This window comes from Conger conger, chromosome 11 (genome assembly GCF_963514075.1).
Source record: "Conger conger chromosome 11, fConCon1.1, whole genome shotgun sequence".
Taxonomy (NCBI): Eukaryota; Metazoa; Chordata; class Actinopteri; order Anguilliformes; family Congridae; genus Conger; species Conger conger.
Window position 1 is genome coordinate 10,277,926 of NC_083770.1, and position 27,308 is coordinate 10,305,233.

Here is a 27,308-nt window from a genome sequence, read left to right on the forward strand (position 1 = left end):
GGACGCAGTTGAATGGCCGAGATAAATTTCCCCTGAGAGGAAGTGATGTTTTTTTTTATCTTAGACTGTACTATCCCTTCTCAACTCTCTTACGTGCTTGTGGACTTCCCTCCACACGCTGTGTTAGCATGTTGCAATTCAGAGTGGTCGAGGGAAACATGACTGTGTTTAATATTTAACCCAGAGCACTTTAAAGTGTATATCTCCCTTCCCTTGGACCCAGAAACCATCCTGCCTGCCAGTATGCTGTGTTTCCTGGGCCCGGGTAATGCGTGGCAGGGTTTCTGATGTAGACGGATCGATGGTTTCTCCTTGATTATCCGAGCGTTCGCTGCTGCAGTTTGTGCTGCGTTGCGTGTTTCTCAGGGATGTAGCGCAGGAATGCTGAGCGCGTCTCTTGTGGAGCTGGAGGTGGAGTTCTGGGGCTCTGCGTTCTCCCCGCGCAGGAGATCAAACGCAGCGTGTGCGTCATGGCTCCTGTCCCCATGGTGACTGCGCAACAAGCACTGCTCTCGGACCAGTGTGACGAACGTTCATTTGTTCCCTACATGGATGTCTGTGACGTGTGGTAATGCCCCACTGTATCTGTGTGGTAATGCCCCACTGTAGCTGTGTGGTAATGCCCCACTGTGAGATAATGCCCCACTGTAGCTGTGTGGTAATGCTCCACTGTAGCTGTGTGGTAATGCCCCACTGTGAGATAATGCTCCACTGTAGCTGTGTGATAATGCCCCACTGTAGCTGTGTGATAATGCCCCACTGTAGCTGTGTGGTAATGCCCCACTGTAGCTGTGTGATAATGCCCCACTGTAGCTGTGTGGTAATGCCCCACTGTAGCTGTGTGATAATGCCCCACTGTAGCTGTGTGATAATGCCCCACTGTAGCTGTGTGATAATGCCCCACTGTAGTTGTGTGATAATGCCCCACTGTAGCTGTGTGATAATGCCCCACTGTAGCTGTGTGGTAATGCCCCACTGTAGCTGTGTGGTAATGCCCCACTGTAGCTGTGTGATAATGCCCCACTGTAGCTGTGTGATAATGCCCCACTGTAGCTGTGTGGTAATGCCCCACTGTAGCTGTGTGATAATGCCCCACTGTAGCTGTGTGTTAATGCCCCACTGTGAGATAATGCCCCACTGTAGCTGTGTGGTAATGCCCCACTGTAGCTGTGTGGTAATGCCCCACTGTAGCTGTGTGGTAATGCCCCACTGTGAGATAATGCCCCACTGTAGCTGTGTGATAATGCCCCACTGTGAGATCATGCCCCACTGTAGCTGTGTGATCATGCTGAAAACCAAGCCTAGAGCTGTGTTGTGGCAAATTCACTGTTTCCATATGGCCTGTATTTATCATGCATCCCACTTCAGTGTGTTTGTGTTTGTTTATGTTTGTGCGCTGTGTGTATTTACACTCACTACAAAGGTAACTCTTATTCTAAATATTATTGACACTGCCCGTTTAATGTGTTTGAACATTGATTGTTTTATTAATACAGGCTGTGTTTCAACGCTGAGCTGTGTTATGAATACAGGCTGCATTTTTGCGCTGAGCCTATTTTTATGTTTAAAGGATCTGAGCAGGGTAATTAGGGAAGGGAGCTTAACATACCCAGGGATTCTTTGCGTAACCTGGCTTCACAAAAACAAACAGCCACAATCAGGCTTAACTGGTACTACGAAGGTGGTTACCACCTTGCTAAGTGAAGATGGGCTTTTTTAATCAAGAGCTGTGCGCATTTGTACACAAATGAGTGAGCTGCAGCACAGCATGGGCCATAGGCCAACTGGGTGACAATGACCCTTTTAATTTGTATTTAAAAATAAATGAATTAATGAAGTAATGGAGGTATGTCGAAATGTATTTATCCCAGAGACAATTAAAACAATTTCATGCAGTAAAAATAACTTTTTGATAAATAAACAAAATGAGATTCATAGGTGTAGTTCCGAAATGTAAGATTTTGTCACCTGCTGGGGTACCAACCACGAATACCCTTCCTGTGATTTCCTCTGGCAATACCAATCACTTTGTCTTGAAATATGTATTCCCAGTTACTTATAAACATCAATAACAATATCCCCAGCCTCCTCTAAATAAATAAGAAATGATATTGAAAATAACCCTTGTGCGCGTTAGTAAATCCGTTCACACTACTGTAGTCCAGACCTTACAAGTTTTCTTCCCGAAAGTCAGAATCTGTTAATGAATAGAGGTGTGAAGCTAGCAGTATGTTTTCTGCACGAATATCAGCATTTTTAACCACACTTAGTATTACTACTGATTATACAGCGGTTTGAAAAATATCCCTTCCCAGTCCGTCACAAATATAACGTGCATAATTTCTGCGAGTATCTCCACCAACAGAGGATCATTCATTCATTCATTATCCCGCTTATCCTGAACAGGGTCGCAGGGGGGCTGGAGCCTATCCCAGCATACATTGGGCGAAAGGCAGGAATACACCCTGGACAGGTCGCCAGTCCATCGCAGGGCACACACACCATTCACTCACACACTCATACCTACGGGCAATTTAGACTCTCCTATCAGCCTAACCTGCATGTCTTTGGACTGTGGGAGGAAACCGGAGTACCGGAAACCAGAGGAAACCCACGCAGACACGGGGAGAACATGCAAACTCCACACAGAGAGGCCCCGGCCGACGGGGATTCAAACCCAGGACCTCCTTGCTGCGAGGCGGCAGTGCTCCCCACTGCACCATCCGTGCCGCCTCAGAGGATCATTATTCCTATTAAGTCCTTTCTGCACCAAGCGCTGACTACTTTGTTGAAGAAGGCAGTAATGGTCGATCACCCGGTTTATTCAAGTGTCTGTCAAACAAAATAATGTGCACAATATGTTGTAATATCGCCTCATAGGCGAACTAACCCGGTTCCATGAGCAAGGCCAGGGACAAGGGTTGGCAAAATATGCTAATAGGCTGGTGTGAATGTGTTAGTTATCTCTATCTTATTTAGGCTATCATACTTTTCTTAGCGCATAATTAAATAAGCATATTTTACATGTTGGTTAAGTGAGTTATTTTTTTTACCTGCTGACGAATTTGTGTTCAGAATTCAGAGTGCTAGACATTTAACGATGGTGTTGACGATTAAAACTGCTCGACAGTCTAAAATTATCATACACTCCCGAGTTCTAGGGGAACATCCTGGAGCCGATAGCTTGTATAAGCTATCGGCTTATACAAGCACTGCCCTTTGACCAACCAACTCGTTGGTTGGTGAAAGGGCAGTGCTTGTATAAGCCGATAGCCTAAACATAACATGCCCCGGACCATGTTAGCGGTGCAGCATTCGTTGCCCCAGCGATATACCCCGATTTAAAGAAGTCACTGAACTTCGTCGGACGGAAAACCCTCGGTTAGCGCTTAGGTTAGCTCGCTAACCACGTAATCCAGCTACATAGCACACCCCCCTGTTGTTCATATGTCATTGCTAAATATTGCCTGATACCCGTCCCTCCAATCGTCCCTACAATCCTCCCTGCCGACTCACTGCCATTGGCTGCTATAATGATGCTAAAACTAGTGACTGGAACATAGTTCAGCTCAGTTCAGCTTTAATCTCTTGAGTTATTACACAGGGTTCTTGAAGAACCGATCAAGATCAGGATGACTAACCACACAAACAATGAAGAAAAGAGTACTTAATCACACAACCAGTCTGCTAGATATTTCTGCAAAAACAACTGCTCTGTCAGTCACCAGGTGCAATAATTCACTAAGTAAGAAAGGTTATGGTTAATCTGAGGTCAAGACAAGTTCTGTTCTGGGTATGAGTGGGTAGGCAGCTGAATCAAAGGAAGACCTTTGACTGAAATGGGTGTGCATAATGACCCTTATAAGCAGATATACTGTATTTGGTCCTTCCGACTGATTACCTGTGATAGGGCATTATTATAATTTTACAAGCACGTATTGGTTTTAGTTTGAATTTTATAAAAGGTGGCCTTTCAGAAGGTGACTTTAGGGAGGTATTTTATTCTGTGATACTAAAATGGATCATTAAGCATGATAGTCTACTTTATGGGATGTGGAACCTTTTTGAAACGGCTTTAAAAGTGTGACATTGCAGCTGTCAGATTAATCCAGGGTCTTTGCTCGGAGAAGATAAATATAAAAAGATAATAAAGATATTTGTGCTTTGAAGAGAGAGAGAGAGAGAGAGAGAGAGAGAGAGAGAGAGAGATCTTTTCTGTTGAACTGCAGTTTAACTCTGGTTTTTGATATCACCCTAGGCAGAAAGTCTGTCTTTAGTCTTCAGTCTATGGCCTGTGTGTGTGTGTGTGTATGTGTTTGTGCATGGGTGTGCGCATGTGTGAGGGTGTGTCTGCGTGTGCGTGTGCATGTGCGTGTGTATAAGGGTGTGTGTAGCATTGTGAGCCTGTTAGAGTCCATGTGTCTGAAAGTGCGTTGGTTGTGTGCATCTGCGTGTGTATAAGGGTGTGTGTAGCATTGTGAGCCTGTTAGAGTCCATGTGTCTGAAAGTGCGTTGGTTGTGTGCATGTGCGTGTGTATAAGGGTGTGTGTAGCATTGTGAGCCTGTAGGGGTCCATGTGTCTGAAAGTGCGTTGGTTGTGTGCATGTGCGTGTGTATAAGGGTGTGTGTAGCATTGTGAGCCTGTAGGGGTCCATGTGTCTGAAAGTGCGTTGGTTGTGTGCATGTGCGTGTGTATAAGGGTGTGTGTAGCATTGTGAGCCTGTTAGAGTCCATGTGTCTGAAAGTGCGTTGGTTGTGTGCATGTGCGTGTGTATAAGGGTGTGTGTAGCATTGTGAGCCTGTTAGAGTCCATGTGTCTGAAAGTGCGTTGGTTGTTTCAAAGGCACAGGCGACCACACGGGACCACAGGCGACCTCAGGGGACTGGCTGCAGACCCTTTTTCTCCCAAAGTATTTGGACGGAGGGGTAGGACGCCCTGTGAGTGTGTGTAAACCCCCTGGTATCAGGGCCTGTTCAGGTCACGTATTCTGCGCAGAGGGTGAGTTATAACTGTGCTGATTGCTGAGCTGTGCGGTCCGCGGCGGAACCCCAGCGGGTTGTTACAGCCCTGCCTGCACCGATCGATAACTTGCCATTAACGCTCTCTCTCTCCCCGCGCTCTCCGTGGCAAACGCCCCGTTACTCTCCGTTTAGTGTCAAATCAGCACAGGCCCAGCAGTGAGACAGAGAGCCTAACAGGGAAACTCCACAAGAACAGCTAAATCAGCCCAACAACCAACCCGACAATAACAGACTACACTGACTGTGTGTTAAATAAGCCCGACAACCAATCACACTGACTGTGTGTTAAATCAGCCCAATAACAGACTACACTGGCTGTGTGTTAAATCAACAACAACTAACCATGCTGACTGTGTTAAATCAGCCCAATAACAGACTACACTGGCTGTGTGTTAAATCAACAACAACTAACCACGCTTACTGTGTGTTAAATCAGCCCAATAACAGACTACACTGGCTGTGTGTTAAATCAACAACAACTAACCACGCTGACTGTGTGTTAAATCAGCCCAACAACCAACCACGCTGACTGCGTGTTAAATCAGCCCAACAACCGACCTCACCAGCTCTCTGACATGTTGACTCACTCTCTGCCTGTGTTCTAGTCCTTAAATTCAGGTTTCAGAATATACAGTTGACGCACTGACACTCTGTACCAAAACATTGTACAGCTATACAATTATTCAAGCTCATTTGTTGAAAATAGGTTCTAATTGCCACAGCCAATGGCGTTTCAACGTCAGCGCATTCACAGAGAAGGGGGAGGGATAAACAGTGTTGTGGTTTGAGGGTGTTTGTTGCTGTAATCCAAGATGGGTTACAGAAATGTGTTATTTACATTTTAATGCCCTATGTCTCAGCCCCTACACACCTGCTTGCTGCTGATTATGCCCTCATTATGACGGAGAAATGATTCTCCACAAATACAGTGAATCTGACTGATTATTCAGCATAGCTACAGTGGGAGATGTGTTGCCTTGGAGATGGGCCTTGTGTTGGGCAATTTCCACCCAATCAGAGTCGTCCACTAGGTGTGTGAGATACAATGACTCAGCAGTGACGCAGACTGCTCCCGGTTTGTCAACAAATTATGTCTATATTGTCCAAATAGCACAATAACTGGGCACATGGGGAGACATTAAATAAAGACAAAAAATGCATCTACATTTTCTTGTTGGAAAAAAATATTGCCTTCATATTTTTACTGCATCATTACCGTTGACTTACAGTGAACTTGGTGGCTGAAACACCTATGCCAACCGTACTGGCTCTAGTCAGCAACGTCTCTCGACAAGACCAGGAAGACCAGCTTGGTTGAGTTGTGGTCTGTTTGTGTCCCTGCAGAGAGACACAAAAGGTCAGTTCCTCCTGGACCACGTGTGTAACCATTACAGCCTACTGGAGAAGGATTACTTTGGCATCAGATATGTTGACCCCGAGAAGCAGAGGGTGAGTGAGAACGCTTTCAAACACTCCCATTCCTGAAACCTGACGGTATTTAATTCTGCATACCTGTTACCTTTACTCCTGTACCCTAGTAACCATGTAACCATGCTCATCTTTAACTCTCTCTCCACCTTAGCCTTCCACGTGACTTATTTTCAGTAAAGAAATAGTAACGGCACATCTCCCAGAATGCACCTGGGCGGTGGGATGAATTATTTAAGTCTCCTCACAATGCAATAATAATGCTTTTATGTTCGAAACGTACTCCGTATGACCCACAAGACGCTTCCAATGCACTGAACTCAGGCCGGTGGAACATGTTGACTACAGAAACCCTTTCAGCACACATGTTTGCTGTGCCCTCACAGGACTAGACTCTTTAAACTGCTCCTTAAAACTCACCCCAAAGTACACCCTAAAAGCCTGTGGAAGAGAGCCCTCAGGGACCCCCGTCCATTTGCTCTCAGAGTGTAATCTGCTGCACAAACATATCAGCCTGGATTACGGCTGTACTCTGCAGTGGATTTATTTATAGCAGGATTCGTACACATCTTAAGTAGGTTTCATGGGGGTCTCGCCTGTTGTTATTCTACTTTATTGTTTGTCTGCAAGCACTCAGCCCTCAGCCCTCACTGCAATTCCTCCGTCTGATCACTCTCCGAGCCCAGCCTGCTGAGAGAGAGAGAGAGAGAGAGAGAGAGAGAGAGAGAGAGAGAGAGAGAGAGAGAGAGAGAGAGAGAGAGAGAGAGAGAGAGAGAGAGAGAGAGAGAGAGAGAGAGAGAGAGAGAGAGAGAGAGAGAGAGAGAGAGAGAGAGGCAAACACAGAGAGAGATCTAGCAAGTGAGAGACAGGGCGAGAGAAAGAGATAGAGGGATAGAGAGCGAGAGACAGAGAGGCAAACAGACAGAAAGAGAGACAGAGAGAGGCAAACAGAGAGACAGATAGTGAGAGGCAGACAGAGAGAGAGGCAAACAGAGAGAGACAGAGTGAGAGTGAGAGGCAGAGACAGAGAGAGGCAAACAGAGAGAGACAGAGAGTGAGTGAGAGAGGGAGAGAGAGGTGGATGGGCGGAGCATCATTAGGTCTCGAGCACAGGAAATAAAGCCAGCACACCCTTAGGCACTGAAATAAGTGATGTACAATAACCGACACTCTACACTGACTATACAATAACTGACACTGCACAGTAACTAGCGCTGCGGAGTAACTGACACTCATCTCTTCTCCCCACAGCACTGGCTGGAGCCTAATAAGTGCATAGTGAAGCAGATGAAGTGTGAGTATCTGATCCTTCAGGGCTCACCTGCTTGCACCTGCACTAGCTGCATTCACCTGCACTCACCTGTGCTAACCTGCATGCACCTTCGCTAAGCTGCATACACCTGCACTGGCCTGTGTGCACTTGCACTCACCTGTATGCACCTTCACAAACCTGTACTCACCTGCACACAACACCAGTACACAAATACTGTGTTCCCAGTCTGCCGAATCTCCAGTCCTCATTATGTAATCATATTCATGCAAAGATGATACATATGGTTGTAAATTCGGGGGCGTATTGATGTATTTATGTGTCAGGCATAGCTTTGAAATGCTTTGAAACGGCTCTTGGCAGAAGATATGAGTAAAAGGCTGCTGAACTGATGCTGGTGTTGTGCGTAAGCTGGATTTAGCAGATTTACTTGTTGGCTTCTTTTTAAAGCTCTTTTGATGTGCTCAGTCTTCTTCCACATAAATGAATAAAAAAATCCATGACTCATTTTACAGAAGTATGCAGAAAGAGCGTGAGGATTGAACGCAGGAGACGGTGATGAACTGTTTTAAAGATTTGATGTCGGGGAGGGGGGAGGGGGGAGGGATAGAGTGACTGGGGCGGGGTAGAGAGTGAGGGAAAAGGGGAAAGTGATGGAGAGGGGGCATGGTGGAATGAAAAGGGTGTGGGGACTATGGACCACGGATCTGGGTTGTATGGCGAGTGAAGCAAGTGAGAGATGCTGCAATCTGGTGGAGCTCTGACTCATACAGACCAATCAGCAGAGTCTGCCCTCTGCTATGAAGTGTGTAATTAGATAAGATGAGTGAGTCACTGTAACTCGGGAGGGTAATGGAAGCTTGTGCTACAGGGTTAGAGTCTAGGTTGTCAGGTTTAGGGGTGGTTGAGGTTATGGGTTTGTCTGGGTTAAGGGTAGTCTGGATTATGGGTTGTCTGGTTCATGGGTAGTCGAGGTGAGGGGTTTTCTGGATTAGGGGTAGCCAGGGTTATGGATTTCTTGAGTCAGGGGTTGTGTTAAGGGTTTTTTAGTTTTTAGTTCGGCTGAAGAGCTGTGTTTTATGAGGCTTCCTGTGGAATATTCTGCCATCTCTGGGTATGTGGCGATTAAACAGGAGAAACTGCTGCTTCAGACATGGGGCAATGAGGGAGGGCGGAGGGGGGGTATTTCTGGAACTCCTTCAGGCTTGAATGTCATCAGCATTTAAATTCATCCATTTTAAATGTTTCATTTTCCCTTGCGGTGATTTTAGTTGCTGACTATTGTGCAGCAGCTGTCTGGTAAATATAGACATCTCTACACTTCATCTACATATGCACTTACTATCCCAGGATGCCCTGGGAGAGCCATGCGGTTTGCCTCAACATTCACTGTCTGCCCCGTTTGGATCACATGGTCATTTTTAAATCCATGTAATTACTGTAGTATTTCACACAAGCAGCCCCGCATTCCCACCCTATAGGCATTCCCACTGTCCTGAGAAAGCATTAAGGGTGTTCCAGTACAGGTGTTTGAGAATGTCCTGCGTTTTTTTGTGTGTGTACGTGTGTGTGTATGTGTTTGTGTATATGTATGTGTGTGAGTGTGAGTGTGTGTGTGTGAGTGTGAGTGTGAGAGTGAGAGTGAGAGTGAGAGTGAGAGTGAGAGTGAGAGTGAGAGTGAGAGTGTGAGTGTGAGTGTGAGTGTGTCTGTGTCTGTGTCTGTGTCTGTGTCTGTGTCTGTGTCTGTGTCTGTGTCTGTGTCTGTGTCTGTGTCTGTGTGTCTTCGCGTGGGACCTGGGTGCTGAAGAGCTGCAGTCTGCAGCGTGTGCTTTAATGACTGTGGGGTGGAACTTCCTGCTGCTCTGATGAGGTGTTAAGGGCTTTGTGCTGGAAAAATGTTTCCATTCACACCTCTTCAGGCTCTGGATCGCAGCTCCATACTGCACTCAGCTCACAACAAATTACTACAAGTTAATGATAATAAGTGTTGGATTGCTCAGATATTGTCATCCTCTCTCACCTACTCTAACGCTCTTTCTCTCCTCTTTCCTCTCACTATCCACCTCTCATCCCCCCTCGTTCTGTCTCTCAGCCCACCAGCCCTACACCATGTGTTTCCGAGTGAAGTTTTACCCCCATGAACCCATGAAGATCAAAGAGGAGCTCACCAGGTATGTCTCTCCCTTGGCTGTCTAACTACCACTGACAGGGATTCACTGCTGGTCACTGCTGCTGCTCAGAGTGTGTCAGTGCTGCTCAGAGTGTGTCAGTGCTGCTCAGAGTGTGTCAGTGCTGCTGCTCAGAGTGTGTCAGTGCTGCTGCTCAGAGTGTGTCAGTACTGCTCAGAGTGTGTCAGTGCTGCTCAGAGTGTGTCAGTGCTGCTGCTCAGAGTGTGTCAGTGCTGCTGCTCAGAGTGTGTCAGTGCTGCTCAGAGTGTGTCAGTGCTGCTGCTCAGAGTGTGTCAGTGCTGCTCAGAGGGTGTCAGTGCTGCTCAGAGTGTGTCAGTGCTGCTGCTCACAGTGTGTCAGTGCTGCTCAGAGTGTGTCAGTGCTGCTCAGAGTGTGTCAGTGCTGCTGCTCAGAGTGTGTCAGTGCTGCTCAGAGTGTGTCAGTGCTGCTCAGAGTGTGTCAGTGCTGCTCAGAGTGTGTCAGTGCTGCTCAGAGTGTGTCAGTGCTGCTGCTCAGAGTGTGTCAGTGCTGCTCAGAGTGTGTCAGTGCTGCTCAGAGTGTGTCAGTGCTGCTCAGAGGGTGTCAGTGCTGCTCAGAGTGTGGTCAGTGCTGGGCCTTGTTTCATGAAGCAGGATTATTGACTTAGCTGGATAACTGCACAGCATGAAACCCGGAACCCTCCAAAATCTGGAGCATGGACTGAAGTAAAGAGCTGTTCTTGTTTTTACACAGTGCAGTTATTAATTTAACTCAGAAATCCTGCTTTGAGGAACACCCCCTGGTTGTGAGGGTCAGTGCTGGTTGTTGTGGGGTCAGTAAAGGTCATTTGGTGCTGGTTAATTGTAGGAGGTTCAGAGAGTATCTCTCCAGTGAGTATTCTCTCAGGATGACTGGCTTTTCCTCGAGCTCTGAGCTGTTTAATTCCTCTCCAGGAGGGAATGAGAAACCATTCACTCGCACATATTAGCATTACATGCAGTACCTAAAGCTTCCATAGGGGGAGCTCCAGCTACGCTTCATCTTCCATTGGAGGAGCTGTTTGCAGTTTGCCTAAACAGTTTTCAGTTTGCAGTTTGCTTAAACAGCTGCTGATTGGTCGCTGGTGTGGGAGTGGAGCTGTGTGTGTGTGTGTGTGTGTGTGTGTGTGTGGAAATTACCTTCAGTCCCCTAGAGGCAAGGACAGCTACAAAAAAATTAATAAAAAACTTGTTTTTCTGTTTAATCTTTAATCTGCTTTTCCCCTGTTGGGGGATTATACAGGATAGATGTGTGACTAAGGCACAGCAGATATGAGGAGCATTACGCAGCACACACGTGTTGCCGTGGAGATGGGCTGGGTGCAGTGATCTGCTGCTTTGCGCTGCTGCGTAATGTCAGGTTGAAAGTTCCCAGTAAACAGTCCTGCTGGAGCAACACTCCTGACATTACAATCTCAGAAGGGCATGGTTCAGGGTTCAAGGTGTAGGGGGTTCAAGGGTTATGGAGTATGGGGTTCAGGGTTCAAGGTGTGTGAGGTATAGGGTTCAAGGTTTAGGGTGTTTAGGGTTTGTGGTGTGTTAAGTTCAGAGTTCAGAGTTCAGGGTGGCCTGTAGCGTAGTGTTTAAGGTAAATGACTGGGACACGCAAAGGTTTGTGGTTCGATCCCCAGTGTAGCCACAATAAGATCCGCACAGCTGTTGGGCCCTTGAGCAAGTCCCTTAACCCTGCATTGCTCCAGGGGAGGATTGTCTCCTGCTTAGTTTAATCGGTTTGTCGCTCTGGATAAGAGCGTCTGCCAAATGCCAATAATGTAAAAGGTGTGTGGTTCCGGGTGTATTTCTGTTGCAGCCCTAATTGGTGGGTGCGGTGAGTCCTGGTTCTGTACAGTGATGACCCTCACCATGCTTACTGTAGCACTGTAGCATCACTACTGTGTGTGTGTGTGTGTGTGTGTGTGTGTGTGAGGGAGAGAGGGAGAGACAGAGTATTTGTACTGTATATGTATGTGTAGGAATTTGGTCCTTTGTGAAGTAAAACTTGTAGTCCGATATTCAGGTTAACAAGAATTTATTAATATAGCACAAATAGTCTTTAATTACAGTATGAAGCATACTGGGTAAAAGCAAGGCAGTTCAATTACAAAATCATGTTTTTATGCCCCAAACCTCCTGAAGTAATATGCAGGTACTTGTCCCTGATTGGGTGACAGGCAGATGAATACACATTATCTTCTATGCATGTGATGTGATCAAGGAAACCAAATGGTCATTGTCAGCAAAGCAGACAGTAAACCCCCTTGATCAAATACAGATGATTTTGTATGCATGTGATGCGATCAAGAAAACCAAATGGTCGTTGTCAGCAAAGCAGACAATGAACCCCCTTGATCATTCAGTATTGGCTTCCTAACCCCCCTTGATCATTTAGTATGATTGAGGTGTTAGGTGACCATCCAAGAACACTGACGCAGGAAATGTATTCTTCCCTACAGTATGTGTATGTGAGTCTATGGCTGTGTGTGTGTGTGTGTGTGTGTGTGTGTGTGAGAAAGAGGCAGAGAGGGAGAGAAAGAGTATGTGTACTGTATATGTATGTGTATATGAGTCGATGGCTGTGTGTGTGCATCTGTGTGTGCATATATGTGTGCGCGCGTGTGTGTGTGTTGGATGTCAGTGGCAGAAACATACCCCTGACTCTACCCCTGTGTTAACATGGGTGCCCAAATGGCTTTGATCACTGTGGTAATGGTGTTGATTGTGGTTGTTGGTCAGACACACAGACACACACAAAAGGCTCACAGCTCTTCATTTTGGAAAGTCGTTTTTTTTCCTTCTACTGAGACTCTGACCAGCTGACCTGTTGCCTTGGAGACGTATCGCCAGACTGAAGTGGGTGGTGCTGGGTAATTTGACAGCACAGAAGGCAAAGCCTCCCTTTGAGCGCAAACTTCTGTCATTTCACCCTTCGTCTCCCCATCATAATTACCATATCAACCGCAGGCATTCATGGAATTTAGTTTGCTCATCAGCTTATCAATGAAAAAATGAAGTGACATGATAATACCATGGTGACAGCGGTATGATGTCTTATTTGAAATTAAACAAAATAAAATGACTGAAAATGCCAACGTGTTGAGTACACAGTAAAAAGCCACATGCAAGATACTATTTTAGCTGTACACATCAAGTTATAAAGGAGATGTTAAAATATGATCAGAGTTTAAAAACTCATTCAGAACATAAGTGGAGTCTTGGACTGTAATTATGATGATGAATAATGCTTCCATGGGGTGAAGCAATTTCCTGTCTCCTGTGGTGCTCCCTCTGATGGCAGGATGTGGAACCGCAGGGTGATTTTGTTTCCACTTTCCCGCCCCTCTGCAGATATCTGCTGTACCTCCAGCTGAAGAGAGACCTGTATCACGGACGACTGCTCTGTCCGTTCGTCGATGCGGCATACCTGGGCGCCTGCATCGTGCAGGGTGTGTACACCTGCTGCTCTCCCATTCTACCTGTGTGCATGCATCACTTCAGCCTGGCCCAGTTATCCCACTGCCTGTGTGGGCACGTGTGTGCGTACACTGTGTGTGTGTGTGAGAGTGAGAGTGGGTGAAGGGCTGTCCTTTGGTCAGATGAAGGGCTGGGCCCCGCCCCTGAGGGAGGGGTTTAATCAGGGAGCATGTGATTGGCCACTAAGTATCTTCTGTTATCTGCTGCTCTAATTAACAGCGAGAGGGGCCTTTTTGTCTCTCAGCTCTGTCTCGTTGGGTTTTTAATTAATGCTGCTTTAATTAATGCGGCCCATTGCAGTGCTGTTCTTTAAATCATTGCGTAATTACTCTGTGCATGGCTGCTGCTGGGTTCCAGCTGAGCTGGGCGATTACGACCCGGACGAGCATCCTGCTGACTACATCAGCCACTTCAGGCTCTACCCCAAACAGACCCACAAGCTGGAGCGCAGGATCATGGAGATCCACAGAACCGAGCTCAGGTACCGCACCTACCGCACCTACCACACCCACTATACCCCATCTCACCTACCACACCCACCATACCCCAATCGCCGTCAGTGTGTGAGTGTATGTATGAATGGGTGAATGGAGAAGCATCAATTGTACAGCGCTTTGGATCAAGGCGCTATATAAATGCCTGCCATTTACCATTTACCTCACCTACCACACCCACCATACCCCACCTCACCTACCACCACACCCACCACACCCTGCCTCTTACCTACCACACCTACCATACCCCACCTCACCTACCACACCCACCACACCCTGCCTCTTACCTACCACACCTACCACACCCGCTATACCCCACCTCACCTACCACACCCTGCCTCTTACCTACCACACCTACCACACCCGCTATACCCCACCTCACCTACCACACCCACCACACCCTGCCTCTTACCTACCACACCCACTATACCCCACCTCACCTACCACACCCTGCCTCTTACCTACCACACCCACCACACCCACTATACCCCACCTACCACACCCACCACACCCACTATACCCCACCTACCACACCCAGCACACCCCACCTCTTACCCACCACACCCCACACATCTCAGTTTGTTCATACTATACATAGGTTGCAGCCTCCTGCCTGAGCAGTGTTCGTGTTTATATTCATGAACCTTTAGATTGGCTGCTGAGATGCTGCATGCAGTTGTATCTGCCAGAGAGCTCTTTGCTTGATTACCAGACTGTCTGTACTGGTCACCTTGTGCATTGACTCACTGTGCTGCTGTGTGCAGGCTGTACATCTGCCTAATTTAATGGGACAATATGTCTGTGAGTGTGTGTGTTTTTGCTCCAGGTTTCTCTTAAGATTGACAGTGACATTTAAGGCGTTTAAGGCGTTTCCTCTCTCCCTCTAGGGGGCAGTGTCCAGCTCTAGCAGAACTGAACCTGCTCCAGAGAGCGCAGACTCTGGAGACATATGGAGTGGACCCTCATCCCTGCAAGGTAGGAGTGTTCTGCTTGAGATCCTGACAAACAAAGGGGTCAAAGGTCACCTGCCTAGACTGCTAGCCCTTATGTGTCTAACCTGAAGTGATCCTTTTTGAGATGACAGCTGAGTGAGGCACAGTGTGTTTATGTGTGTGTGTTTATATGGTAGTGTTTGTGTGTGTGTGTGTGTGTGTGTGTGTGTATATATATCTATATACAGTATATATATAATATTATCTAATCAGCCAATTGTGTGGCAGCAGTGCAATGCATACAATTATGTAGATACAGGTCAGGAGCTTCAGTTAATGCTCACATCAACCATCAGAATGGGGAAGAAATGTGAGCTAAGTGACTTTGACCATGGCAGGATTGTTGGTGGCAGACAGGGTGGTTTGAGTATCTCTGAAACTGCTGATCTCTTGGGATTTTCACACACCCTAGTCTCTTGAGTTTGCAAAGAATGGTGCAAAAAACAAAAACAAAAATCCAGTGAGCAGCAGTTCTGCAGACAGAAAGGCCTTATTAATGAGACGTCAGAGGAGAATGGCCAGACTGGTCAAAGCTGACAGGAAGGTGACAGTAATGCAAATAAGCACACATTACAACAGTGGTATGCAGAAGAGCATCTCTGAACACACAATGCATCATGACTCTAAGTGGATAGGCTACAGCAGTAGAAATCTAAATACCCAATAAAGTGCTCTGTGAGTGTATATGATAGTGTGTGTGTGTGTGTGTGTTCGTGTGTGTATGGTAGTACGTGCGTGTGTGTATGGCTATGTGTGTGTGTGTGTGTATGGGAGTGTGTGTGTGTGTGTGTGTGTGTGTGTGTGTGTGTGTGTGTATAGTAAATGCTGTGCTTTATTTGTCTGCAGGACTTCACAGGTTCGACAGCATTCTTGGGCTTCACAGCTACTGGCTTTGTGGTGTTTCAGGGTAACAAGAGGATTCACCTCCTGAAATGGTAACTTCACCTCTAACCTCCCAGCTACAGCACGTGTCCCTGAATATGATGCAGCTGCACGCAGTGCGACATTAAACATGGTTAAAACTTTACAGAAAGAGAGTTGTGTTTTACAGGGCTGATGTAAGCAAGCTGAAATTTGAAGGCAAAACGTTCTACGTGATCGGCATTCAGAGAGAGGTAAGCATTCACTTTAGCCTGCGTCAGCATTTACACACGGCTTGACCCAAGACTCCTACCGTCCAGCTTTACTAACACTCCATTTGAGTACTAACCTCCTTTACTAACACTTTACATACGTGCCAAGCCCTTTTGCTAATATTTTACACAAGAAACTGAATGCCTCTATTAAAACTACATGAGTACTGGCCCCTGTTTTTAAACATTCTACTCAAGCACTCACTACTCTACACAAGTATCAACCATCTTTGCTAAAATCGTGCTGGGATACTCTCCATCTTTCCTAACATTGTCCTGAATGACTGATCATCTTTACTGCTGTACTCCACTGTGTTTGAGTGTTTTTTAGCTGTTATTCCTTCAGGTGATTTTGGCTCTTGAAGGGTCCATCTGTAGACAGCTGGCGCTCTGTCTATTATTGTGTTCAGTTAGGATCTGTCTGTGACGTTGAACGGTTGTCTTTCCATACTCTGTATGTAGGTTCTTAGTCATGTTGGCCTAAGATGCTTGTCACTCTCTACAGACAAACCTTAAGACCAGGATCAGTATTTACAAAGCATCAGAGGTTCTGATCTATTGTAGGACTGGTTTTACCTTTTAGTTTTTAATGGATAAGGTTCCAATGTGGACAGGGGAACCTGGATCCTACATCAGCTGTCCTGCTCTGAAATGATTTTTGAGTCTGGGTCCTGAGCCCCACCTAAGACCATAAATGTGAAATGGGGGGGCCTTGGGGGGGTTGAGTTGTGGGCTGTGACTCTCAATTCCATCCCCATGGAGACCTGGCTCTCTGGGCGCCCACTGTTGTTAGTGCCGTGTCTCATTTGGTAATGGCAGTTGTTAGCCTGCGTTACTGCCATGTATTACCTACCTGTGTGTTACTACCATCTGTTAGCATGTGTTAGCACCATATGTTAGTGCCATGTACTGTGTGTTAGCACCAGGGGTTAGCTCTGTGTGATAGCACCATGTGCTGTGTGTTAGCGCCAGGGGTTAGCTCTGTGTAATAGCTCCATGTGCTATGTGTTAGCGCCAGGGGTTAGCTCTGTGTGATAGCACCATGTACTGTGTGTTAGTGCCAGGGGTTAGCTCTGTGTGATAGCACCATGTACTGTGTGTTAGTGCCAGGGATTAGCTCTGTGTGATAGCACCATGTACTGTGTGTTAGTGCCAGGGGTTAGCTCTGTGTGATAGCACCATGTACTGTGTGTTAGTGCCAGCGGTTAGCTCTGTGTAATAGCGCCATGTGCTGTGTGTTAGTGCCAGGGGTTAGCTCTGTGTGATAGCACCATGTACTGTGTGTTAGCGCCAGGGGTTAGCTCTGTGTTTTAGCGCCATGTGCTGTGTGTTAGTGCCAGGGGTTAGCTCTGTGTGTTTGTCCCAGCTGTACGCGCCATGTGTTAGTGACGTGTTACCGTCGCATGTTAGCGCTAGTGTTGCTAGTGTATGCTAGCGCTGCGTGTCATTGGCGTGTGATGTGTGTCATCGTTGTTTGGCTCATGAAATCCACTCTTTAACGCTGTATCTGTCTCTGTGCTTCTCTTCTCCGTGTGTTCATGTTCATCACTGGTGAGTACATACATGCCATCGCGTCATCGCTCATGCCTGAAGAACACCTCTTCCGTGTTCCTTTGTCATGCCACACCCCCATTCCCTGCTCACATCTGTGTCTCCCCTGGATACTGACTCCTCATTGGTTCTGCTGGAGCACACTCTCAAAGGTCACGCTAAGCAGCATGCCAGTCTGTCCTAAACTCTCCTTAATTCAACTCAACACTTGATCACATACACACCCACACACCTGTGATCACACACACACACAAACCCACACACACACCTCACACACACACGTGTGATCACGCACATGCATGCCTATGATCACACTCACGCGCACATACACACCCACACACCTCACACACACACACACACACACACACACACACACACACACATACACATACATGTGATCTCTCACACACACAAACCCACACACCTATGATCACACACACTCACACACACACCGTTGTGATCACAGATGCAGAATGGTTCTCTGCAGATCTCTGTTGTCTGTCCTGTCTGTGAAGTGCTGGTGCTGGTGGTGTGTGTGAGTCCTGAGCCTGCGCCCTCCTCCCTCGGCACGGACACACTCTCACCCCCTGATGTGTCACAACAGGTCCGCAGAGCAGGGTCCTGGCACAGGAGCAGGTTATGACAGAGAGCAGTATTTGATATTGTGACACCTCCCGATCTCAAGGCCTCTCAATCGTTTTTCTTCCCTCCTTCTCTCCCTCTCTCTTCCTATCTCACCCTCTTGCTCCCTCTCTCCTCTGTCTCTCTCTCTCTGCACCTGCAGAAGAAACTGGTGTTGACGTTCCATACCACCACTCCAGCTGCCTGTAAGCACCTGTGGAAATGTGGTGTAGAGAACCAAGCCTTCTACAAGTGAGTCTGCTCCACCCAGTCCCTCCCTCTACCCGCCCCAACCACACCTTACCCTGCCCAACCCCACCCTCTACTCCATCAGGCCCCTGCCTCTGCCCCAAATCCTGTGCCACTCACCCCACCTTCTGTTTGTCACTGGAGAGACTCAGCATCTTGCCCTCCTGCGTACTGAATCTTTTACCCTTGTGTGTGAATCTCCCCCCTGACAGGTGTGCAAAGTCCAGCCAGATCAGGACGGTGTCCAGCAGTAATGTCTTTTTCAAAGGCAGCAGGTTCAGATACAGGTGAGGTGTTCAGGTCCACCCTGTTTATTTAAAGCATGTGCTATATGACAAGAGTGCTCATATGTGAAGTAATTCAACGTACCAAGGCTGACAGGCTGAACAAGATAAAGCCACATACTCATAATTTATAATCACCTGTAAGACTACCATTGTACTGTCCAGGTGCTAAATGTCACAGGACTGTTAGTATGTATGAACCTGCTTAGTATCAGAGCAATGCTAGTGTTTATATACCTGCCGCAGTAAGTATGGCAGTGCTGTTAGTGTTTATATTATACCGGCTACAGTAAGTATGGCAGCGCTGTTAGTGTTTATATTATACCTGCTACAGTAATTATGGCAGCTGTTAGTGTTTATATTATACCTGCTACAGTAAGTATGGCAGTGCTGTTAGTGTTTATATTATACCTGCTACAGTAATTATGGCAGCACTGTTCCTGTTTATATTATACCTGCTACAGTAAGTATGGCAGCACTGTTAGTGTTCATTTACCTGCTATATATGACAGCACTGTTTGTGTTGGGTTTTTCCAACAGTGGAAGAGTTGCAAAGGAGGTGATAGAAGCAAGCTCCAAAATCCAGAGGGACCCACCCGCTGTACACAGGTTTGAATCACAGCACGGTCGTATTCATGTTTATCATCGGGAAAGGCCTCCATTTGATGAAATCACAGCTCTCTAGATCCTCAGTGTGGTGCTGTCAAACATGAGGGCGGTCCTGTAGAAATGATACCCTGCTGAAAAAAACAGCTCAAGCTAGGTCTTTAAAAAGCTGGTTGATCAGTTCAGACCAGCTCCCAGCTTGACATGGTTTAGCTGGTTGATCAGTTCAGATCAGTTGATCAGTTGATCAGTTGAGACCAGCACACGGTTTGAGCAGCTCAAGCTATATTTTGAAACTGGTTTTGAAGCTGGACCAGCTCATACCCACCTAGACCAGATTTATGACCAGCTCATACCCAGCTAGAACAGCTTATGACCAGCTTGGCCATGCTTTTTGACCAGCTCATACCCACCTAGACCAGATTCATGACCAGTTCATACCCAGCTAGAACAGCTTATGACCAGCTTGGCCATGCTGATTGACCAGCTCATATCCAGCTAGACCAGCTTATGACCAATTTTAAGCTGGCATAGCTGGATTTTACAACAGGGTAGTACAGGGGTCAGCAACCCTGATCCTGGAGAGCCACGGGGTGTGCTAGCTTTTATTGTTACTCAGAACTTAATTGATCAATTAAAGCACGCAATTACTCAGTTAACTGGCCTCACCTGGTTTCTTGGGTATGAATCAGTTGCTGGTATTAAGGCGAAAACAAAAACCAGCACACCCTGCGGCTCTCCAGGACCAGGGTTGCCGACCCCTGGGGTAGTACAAGATGTCCTCCTGCAAACCCAGAGGATGGATGAAGGTAATGTCACACCTGTGTTTCAGGTCCAACTTCGCCCAGAGCAGAAGTTACAACTCCCTGAGCAACAAGCACCTCATCATGAACATGGAGCCCCTGCAACCTGCCCTGCCCGGCCCCATGGAGGGGGAGGAGCTTCACACAGACTGTGGTGAGAATCTGCATAACCCCACCCCTCATAGTTAACCCTGCCCATTGTCCTTTACCACAGTAGTACACACAATATGCCTTTACTACTGAGGTTACACACAAGGTAAGCCTGGGCTCGGCTTCTACAACACAATTAAACTGGGTTCCTTCCACAACTTTTCCTAAATATTTAGGCTGAAAGTAATTGTGTTTTTGAAATTTAACAACACTAAAGACATACAGGCAGAGTATGCCATTTTTGTCACAAAACAACCAAGCCAGACATTAGGCAGTCGGTACTGCTACCCAGGTGTGAACGTGTCCCTCTCCACCGACGCTATTCAGCAAGTGAATGACCAAGGCTTTAATACAAACTGTGCAATCAAGCGCAATCAAAACTTTTGTACAAACTATAATCACACAAAATGAATTAATTGCACTCGTGTGCTTTAGAAGAAAAAGACTTTGATGAAGAAGTGTGGATGTTGTACTTTATAACTAGTTCATAGTGTGTACTGTGTATAGTGTATATAGTTTATAATTAAGGTGAAGGTGGGGACAATGCCTCTGACATTTTTCACTGAAACTGAGACTTTGATTTGGCAAGTGTATGTTCAGGTGTGAGAGATGTGGCAGGTGAGCAGTGAGTGGCAGATTCGTCACCAGGCTGGGATGTCCCACTATGACGAGGGACTAAATTTACCCCTCTGAACCAACCCCTGTGGTTGACACCATGCTGATGACATAATGGAAATTGCACTAGGTCCGGAGGGTTTAATGAAAAGTGCATTCGCGCCCCTTTATTTGGCTGTCTGAGCACTGGGGGTCTCACAGCTGCCCCCCTCCCTCAGCAACTTACAGCTGATCTCAGTGCAGTCTAACAGAGAAAGAGCCAACTCTCCCCCTCTTTCATTTGTGTTATAACTGTTCCCAGAACAGTGTAGTATGGGAGGGCTGAACATCACCATAAGATCCTCATATCCTGATTCACTAACACGGTGAATGGATGTGATTGGTTAATAGATGATCTTCCATGTGGGTAATTAGACACTAGACAGTGTTCAGTGTAGGAGATTTGTCGCCATTGGGTGACTGGGTTTTCTGTGATATTTCTTCTTGCCCTCCACCCATCGGGTTTGTCCTTACTGAGGGTGGAGGTGTGCAAAGGGTGAGCAGATGAGATGGGAATCAAATGGGCACAACTGTATGAGAGAGTTGGAGACTGTGATGGCAAACGGGGAGGGGTTAGTGGAGGACATAGAGATTACGGATCTGCGGGTGTGGGTTGGAAGGGGGGGGTGGGGGGGTGGATTGCAATCCCAGACCTCGGGGGGAGAGTGGGAGGACTGTGATTGCAGACGGTAGGGGGAACTTTCAAGTCAGATTATCAACACAACGTGCATGCCAATGTTAGAAAAATGCTTGGGGGTAGGCACTTGTCCTTGTTGAGGGCGGTGCTGTGTATCTTGTTGAGGGCGCATGGTAGGCACTTGTCTTTGAGGGCGGTGCTGTGTATCTTGTTGAGGGCGGCTCATAGACACTTGTCTTTGTTGAGGGCGGTGCTGTGTATCTTGTTGAGGGCGGCTCATAGACACTTGTCCTTGTGAGGGTGGTGGTGTGTATCTTCATGAGGGGGGAGGGGGGTGGTAGGTAATTGTCCTTGTGAGGTGAAGGGGATCCTGTGTCCTGCTCTGTCCGGAGGGACTGCTATGTGCTGATGACAGGCGCATTAGCGGGAAAATCCGGGACGATCACATTTCCTACGGGCCAAGTCTCCTCTCCTCTCCTCTCCATCCATCACCCACACCCACGCCCCCCCCCCCCCCCCACACTTTATGGTGTTGTATTACGGCTGCACTCTCCACTCTATTCATAGGAGGAAATGAGTCCGACTCAGTCCTGCCACAAGCATTTTAAATGTTTTTTTTTCTTTGTCAATTTAGTCTTGGCTGTTTGTTCTTGGCTGTGATTTCTGTGTTTCTGTTTCCATCTCAGATTGAGGAATGTCCCTGCTTTTAAAGGGACAGGCCCCTGATTTAACTCTGTATTTGCTGTCTTGAAATGTGGTCAGAGTGCCTGTATTGTATTTCCCTTTCGTGGCCATCTGTGGTTCCTATAGAACTGAACTGTGTGGAACGGATGAGGTGGAATGTGGCTGACAGTAAGGTGTGGTGTATCTGCAGTCATTGAGTCAAGAGTCAAGCCAGGTGTGAGCTTTGCAAAGCTGCTCTGTTGTGCATTGTCGCCTCCTGGTGGCCGGGAAGACCCGGCTAATCGCACTGCTGACCACAGACTCCTGCCCCAACAGAGAAGCCACAGTCACTGTTAGTCTGTTAGTGTGACAGTCAGACCTGGGTTCAAATGTTATTTGTTTTGAATTCAAATATTCTTCTGCATTTGACTAAGCTTTTCTGATGTACTGGAACAAATTAAGTGATCTAAAAAGTATAAACCCTGCCTGTATTTCAATTCAAAACAAATACTATTTGATTTTGCACCCAGGTCTGATGCCAATATGCTGGTCTGTTAGTGTTTATTGCACTAGTATGCTGGTCTGTCCTCTCCATCCATCACCCCCCCCCACGCCCTCCCCCTTTATTGCACTAGTATGCTGGTCTGTTAGTGTGTTAGTTTACTGGTGTGTTGGCCTGTTACCTGTTTACTTACACACTTTCATCCCAAGGAGAGATCCAGGGGTGGTGTCAGTGCTGCCCAGCACAGCACAGCACAGACCAAGCACTGAGCAGCACTTTCACACAGCACAGACGCACAGCATGGACGAGAGCACAGGCACAGTCCTGTGCTCTCGTCTGTGCTGTGTGAAAGTGCTGCTCAGTGCTTGGTCTGTGCTGTGTATCTGTGCTGTGAGGCTGTTGTTGTCAGATTTGAGATTAGGTAGGATGTGGCGAGAGAGGGGGATATAAATATCGGTGGGTTTGGTCCCTAAAGCCCTCTGGGTGTTAGCACATGCAAGGGGGAGGGCCCCGGGGTTGGGGCGGGCCCTGGCACACTTTAAAAACAGTGCGGCTCTGTAGAAGGTCAATGTGTGGGCCTGACGGCCGGAGACAGACCAGTCAGCCAGGATGGAAGTGGCGCATGAGACAGCGAGCATGTGGAGATCTAAGGAGCTGTGCTGTGGGGAGAGGAAGGAGGAGGAACGGGTGGGAGTGGAGGAGTGGATAGGGGTGGAGGAGGTAGAACTGGAGCGGGAGGAGGAGGCGGAGGAGGTGGGGGTGGAGGAGGTATGGGTGGAAGCGGTGGAGAAGGTGGGGGTGGAGGAGGAACAGGTGGAGGAGGCAGGGCGGGTAGGGGTGGAGGAGGTGTGGGTGGAGGCGGCAGAGCGGGTAGGGGTGGAGGACGTGTGGGTGGAGGCGGCAGAGAGGGTGGGGGTCGAGGAGGTGTGGGTGGAGGCAGCGGAACATGTGCACGTGGAAGAGGTGGAGAAGGTGTGGGTGGAGGCAGCGGAACAAGTACAGGTGGAAGAGGTGGAGAAGGTATGGGTGGAGGCGGCAGAACAAGTGCAGGTGGAAAAGGTGGAGAAGGTGTGGGTGGAGGCGGCAGAACAAGTGCAGGTGGAAGAGGTGGAGAAGGTGTGGGTGGAGGCAGTGGAACAAGCGCAGGTGGAAGAGGTGGAGAAGGTGTGGGTGGAGGCAGTGGAACAAGCGCAGGTGGAAGAGGTGGAGAAGGTGTGGGTGGAGGCAGTGGAACAAGAGCAGGTGGAAGAGGTGGAAGAGGAGAAGGTGGCAGTAGAGGAGGAACAGGTAGAGGAGGCAGATGGGATAAGGGTAGAAGAGACAGAGCAGGTGGGGGTAGAGGAGGAACAGGTAGAGGAGGCAGAGTGTGGGGTGGTGGAGACAGAACAGGCGGGCGTGGAGAAGGAGGGACGACTGAAGGAGGCAGAGCAGGCAGGGGAGGAGGTGGAGGGGCGGATTGAGGTGACCGATCAGCTCGGGGTAGAGCAGACGGAGTGTGTGGTGGTGGAGAAGGTGAAGGAGCAGGAGCGGCTGAAGGAGGCAGAGCGGGCAGGGGAGGAGGTGGAGGGGCGGATTGGGGTGACAGATCAGCTCGGGGTAGAGCAGACGGAGTGTGTGGTGGTGGAGAAGGTGAAGGAGCAGCAGCGGCTGAAGGAGGCAGAGCGGGCGGAGGCCTTGCGCTGCCAGGTGAAGATCACCACACGGCAGAGTCTGCGGCTGCGCTTGGCCAACTACACAGCACGCGACGTCTATGTGCGCCTGCTGGGCCATGGCACCCGCATCTCCGGAACCGGTACTGACCCACCACCCAGGCAGTGTGTGTGTGTCCGTGTGCGAGTGTATAGGCATGTGTCTCCATGTGTGGCCATGTAAGTGTGTATACATGTTTCAGTCGGTGTGTTGGAGCATGTGTCCGAGTATGTAAGAGCACGTGTGAGTGTGTATAGATGTGTCTGTCAGTATGTGTGGATGCAAGTGCGTGAGCTTGTATTTGAATATATGACTGCATGACTGTGCGTTTGAATATGTCTGTCAGCGTAAGTGCATGTGTTTAAGCATGTGTGTGTGTCAGTGTGAGTGCTTCTGCGCGTGTGTATGCGTACGTCTCTCAGCCTGAGTAAGTGCGTGCGGTTGGTATTGGTAGTTTGATTCTCAGTGCTGCTTGAGCTGTGGTAGATGTATGATCGTAAATAGAGTGGCAGAGGGGGATTATAGGAACGGAGACTGTGTGACTGATTGTGTGACACTTCATGACAGTGCATTATCGGTAAATAGAGTAGTTGTGATGACTGTAATTGAGGATGAGGTGCATTGCAGGTAAGGGCTCTTAGCTGTGTGGGTCTGGGCAGAAGATCGGTGTATTGTGGGTGATGACAGAGGGGGCCCAGGAATCTCTCGGCTTGTAGATGCTGTAACCAGAGTGCAGTTCCACTGTTGATTACATTATCTAATACGGCACTGACTGGAGGGAGCAGCCTTCATCCATCAACACACACACACACACATGCACACATACTCTATATCACACATACGTCAAACACAAATACAAGAGCAAACACACTCATATAAGCTTCATCAAACAAGCGCACACAATCAAACACAAAGATAGATCAAACACACACATATAAATCACACACACACATCAAACACCCACGCAAACACATAGACATGAAATGTACATAAACCTACATGTACACACATTCAAACATCAAATACACATGTGTACAACTATATATTCACACACACATACATGCACATACACACAGCTCTCCTGGGACCTTGGACAAAAATATCTTTTATTCTCTTGCTTCAGACTGTGGGTAATGAGCGGGTGCATAAGAGAGAGAGAGGGCAGGGGGAGGGGGAGAAGAAGAGAGAATGCGTTGAAGGACAAATGGCGCCTATTTTTCCAAGGAGAGAGAGAAGCAGAGCAGTTGAATATAGATTTGAGGCACTTATGGCAGTGTATCCTTTGGTTCTCTAGTTTTATTGGCAATTACCCCCTCTTCTATCTTTCTATCTCTCATTCCCCCCTCCTCTGTCTCTATCTCTATTTGAACCCCCACCATGAGGTTGTCATGGCCTTTGTTGACTTTGGCTGTTTCCATAGCAGCAGTTGCCGTAGGTTCTGGAGCAGTTGTTCCCCCTGTTCCCACTCGCTGATGCAGCTGTTGCCATGGTTACAGTGTTTCTGAAGCGGATTTTCATGTTTGATGTGTGTGAAATGGCATCAGACTCCTGAAATATCTTGAGGAATGTCTCTTGTGTTAGTGCCAAATATACAAATAAAATAAAAATAAGGTTGCACGTATATTCACATATCAGTTACCTCTAAGCGTTGGATAATATAATTTTCAATTTAAAAATGCTGGAGCAAAAGAGCCTGGAGTTGGATCCGAGGCACATGGAGTGACACTAAATTAAATAACCCTAGGACTCATGTGATTACTTTATTGAATTTGTTGTTCTGGTAAGTTCCAAATAAATGCTAGTGTCCCAGAATGGTGTCCACGGCTGGTGTGAGGCATTCGTGTGTAGCCTGTGAGATGTGTCTTAATCCCGCGCACCAAGGCAGGGGGCAGAAGGCCTATATTTAGCAGCTGTGGGCATGTCAGAGTTTCCCCCTTCTGAAGACAAAGGACAGGCTTATAAGCAGGGCCCTGCCCCACCCGGCCCCCTCACAAGCCAGTATCACACTGATACCAAACCAGGGCAACAGGTCCCCAACCAGCCGCCTCACAACATTACATTACATTACCTGGCATTTAGGAGACGCTCTTATCCAGACGTACAATGAAGAGCAGATCAAACACAAGTACAAGTGCGAAGAGGACCTGAGAGGATAGTACAGTTCCGAGTCACAAGAGTGACAAGCGTCGATACCAAACCGAGGGCCGTTTGTCCAATGGAGTGGCGCAGGTTTCATCCAGGCCGTGGACAGGAGACCAGCTTTTCAACCTCCTGCAGAAGGCTTATGGCCGTGTTCCTCAGGGTATCTTAGGAGGTGCTGCGGGAGTATAGGGTGCCAGGGTAGCTACGGCGAGCCATTGGACCGCCATGTTCCCTGTACACTCGGAGTGAAAGCTGTGTTCACATTCACATCAAGCTTGTTCAATGTGGGTGTTGGGACTCTGCTAAGGGAGTGTCTTGTCTCCTCTCCTGTTCCTGGTATTCATGGACCAGATCTCAAGGTGCAGCAGAGGTATGGAGTGTGTCCACTCATAAGGTTGTTATTGCAGACAATATCATAAGGTTGTTATTGCAGACAATATCATAATTTTGCCCTCATCATACTGTGACCTTCAATGTGTACTAGAACGGTTTGCAGCCAACTGTGATGCAGTTGGGATGAGAATCTCCAAGTCTGTGGTCATGGTTCTCTTCTGGAAAAAATTGGCTTACTCCCTTCAAGTGAGGGGAGGGGGGCGACTGCCCCGGGTGATGGAGGGAAAAAGGGATTGGTTGCTGTGTAGGTGCCAGGGCCGTAGTAATGCAGGTGTTGTACCACACGGTGGTGGTGAAGCCGGAAGGCAAAGCTCTTGATTTACTGGATGATTTTTGTCCCTACTCTCGCAAGCTATAGGTGGTGACCGT

General features: G+C 47.8%; 1 protein-coding gene across 2 annotated transcripts in view; it reads left to right on the forward strand.

Annotated features, from left to right (window-relative positions):
• The window catches only part of frmd3 (FERM domain containing 3), a 39,611-nt gene that overhangs the window by 7,275 nt on the left and 5,028 nt on the right, over positions 1 to 27,308 (forward strand). The window contains exons 2-13 of one of the 2 annotated variants that reach the window (XM_061261264.1): positions 6,367 to 6,471; positions 7,702 to 7,744; positions 9,813 to 9,891; positions 13,251 to 13,348; positions 13,734 to 13,857; positions 14,758 to 14,845; positions 15,709 to 15,797; positions 15,914 to 15,977; positions 18,331 to 18,419; positions 18,629 to 18,703; positions 19,241 to 19,309; positions 20,139 to 20,263. In XM_061261264.1, coding sequence (XP_061117248.1) covers positions 6,367 to 6,471; positions 7,702 to 7,744; positions 9,813 to 9,891; positions 13,251 to 13,348; positions 13,734 to 13,857; positions 14,758 to 14,845; positions 15,709 to 15,797; positions 15,914 to 15,977; positions 18,331 to 18,419; positions 18,629 to 18,703; positions 19,241 to 19,309; positions 20,139 to 20,263 — 1,048 coding nt within the window. Of the gene's footprint in view, positions 1 to 6,366; positions 6,472 to 7,700; positions 7,745 to 8,991; positions 9,020 to 9,812; positions 9,892 to 13,250; positions 13,349 to 13,733; positions 13,858 to 14,757; positions 14,846 to 15,708; positions 15,798 to 15,913; positions 15,978 to 18,330; positions 18,420 to 18,628; positions 18,704 to 19,240; positions 19,310 to 20,138; positions 20,264 to 27,308 lie in introns of those variants that run through there. The other variant, XM_061261265.1, reaches the window with a different exon arrangement.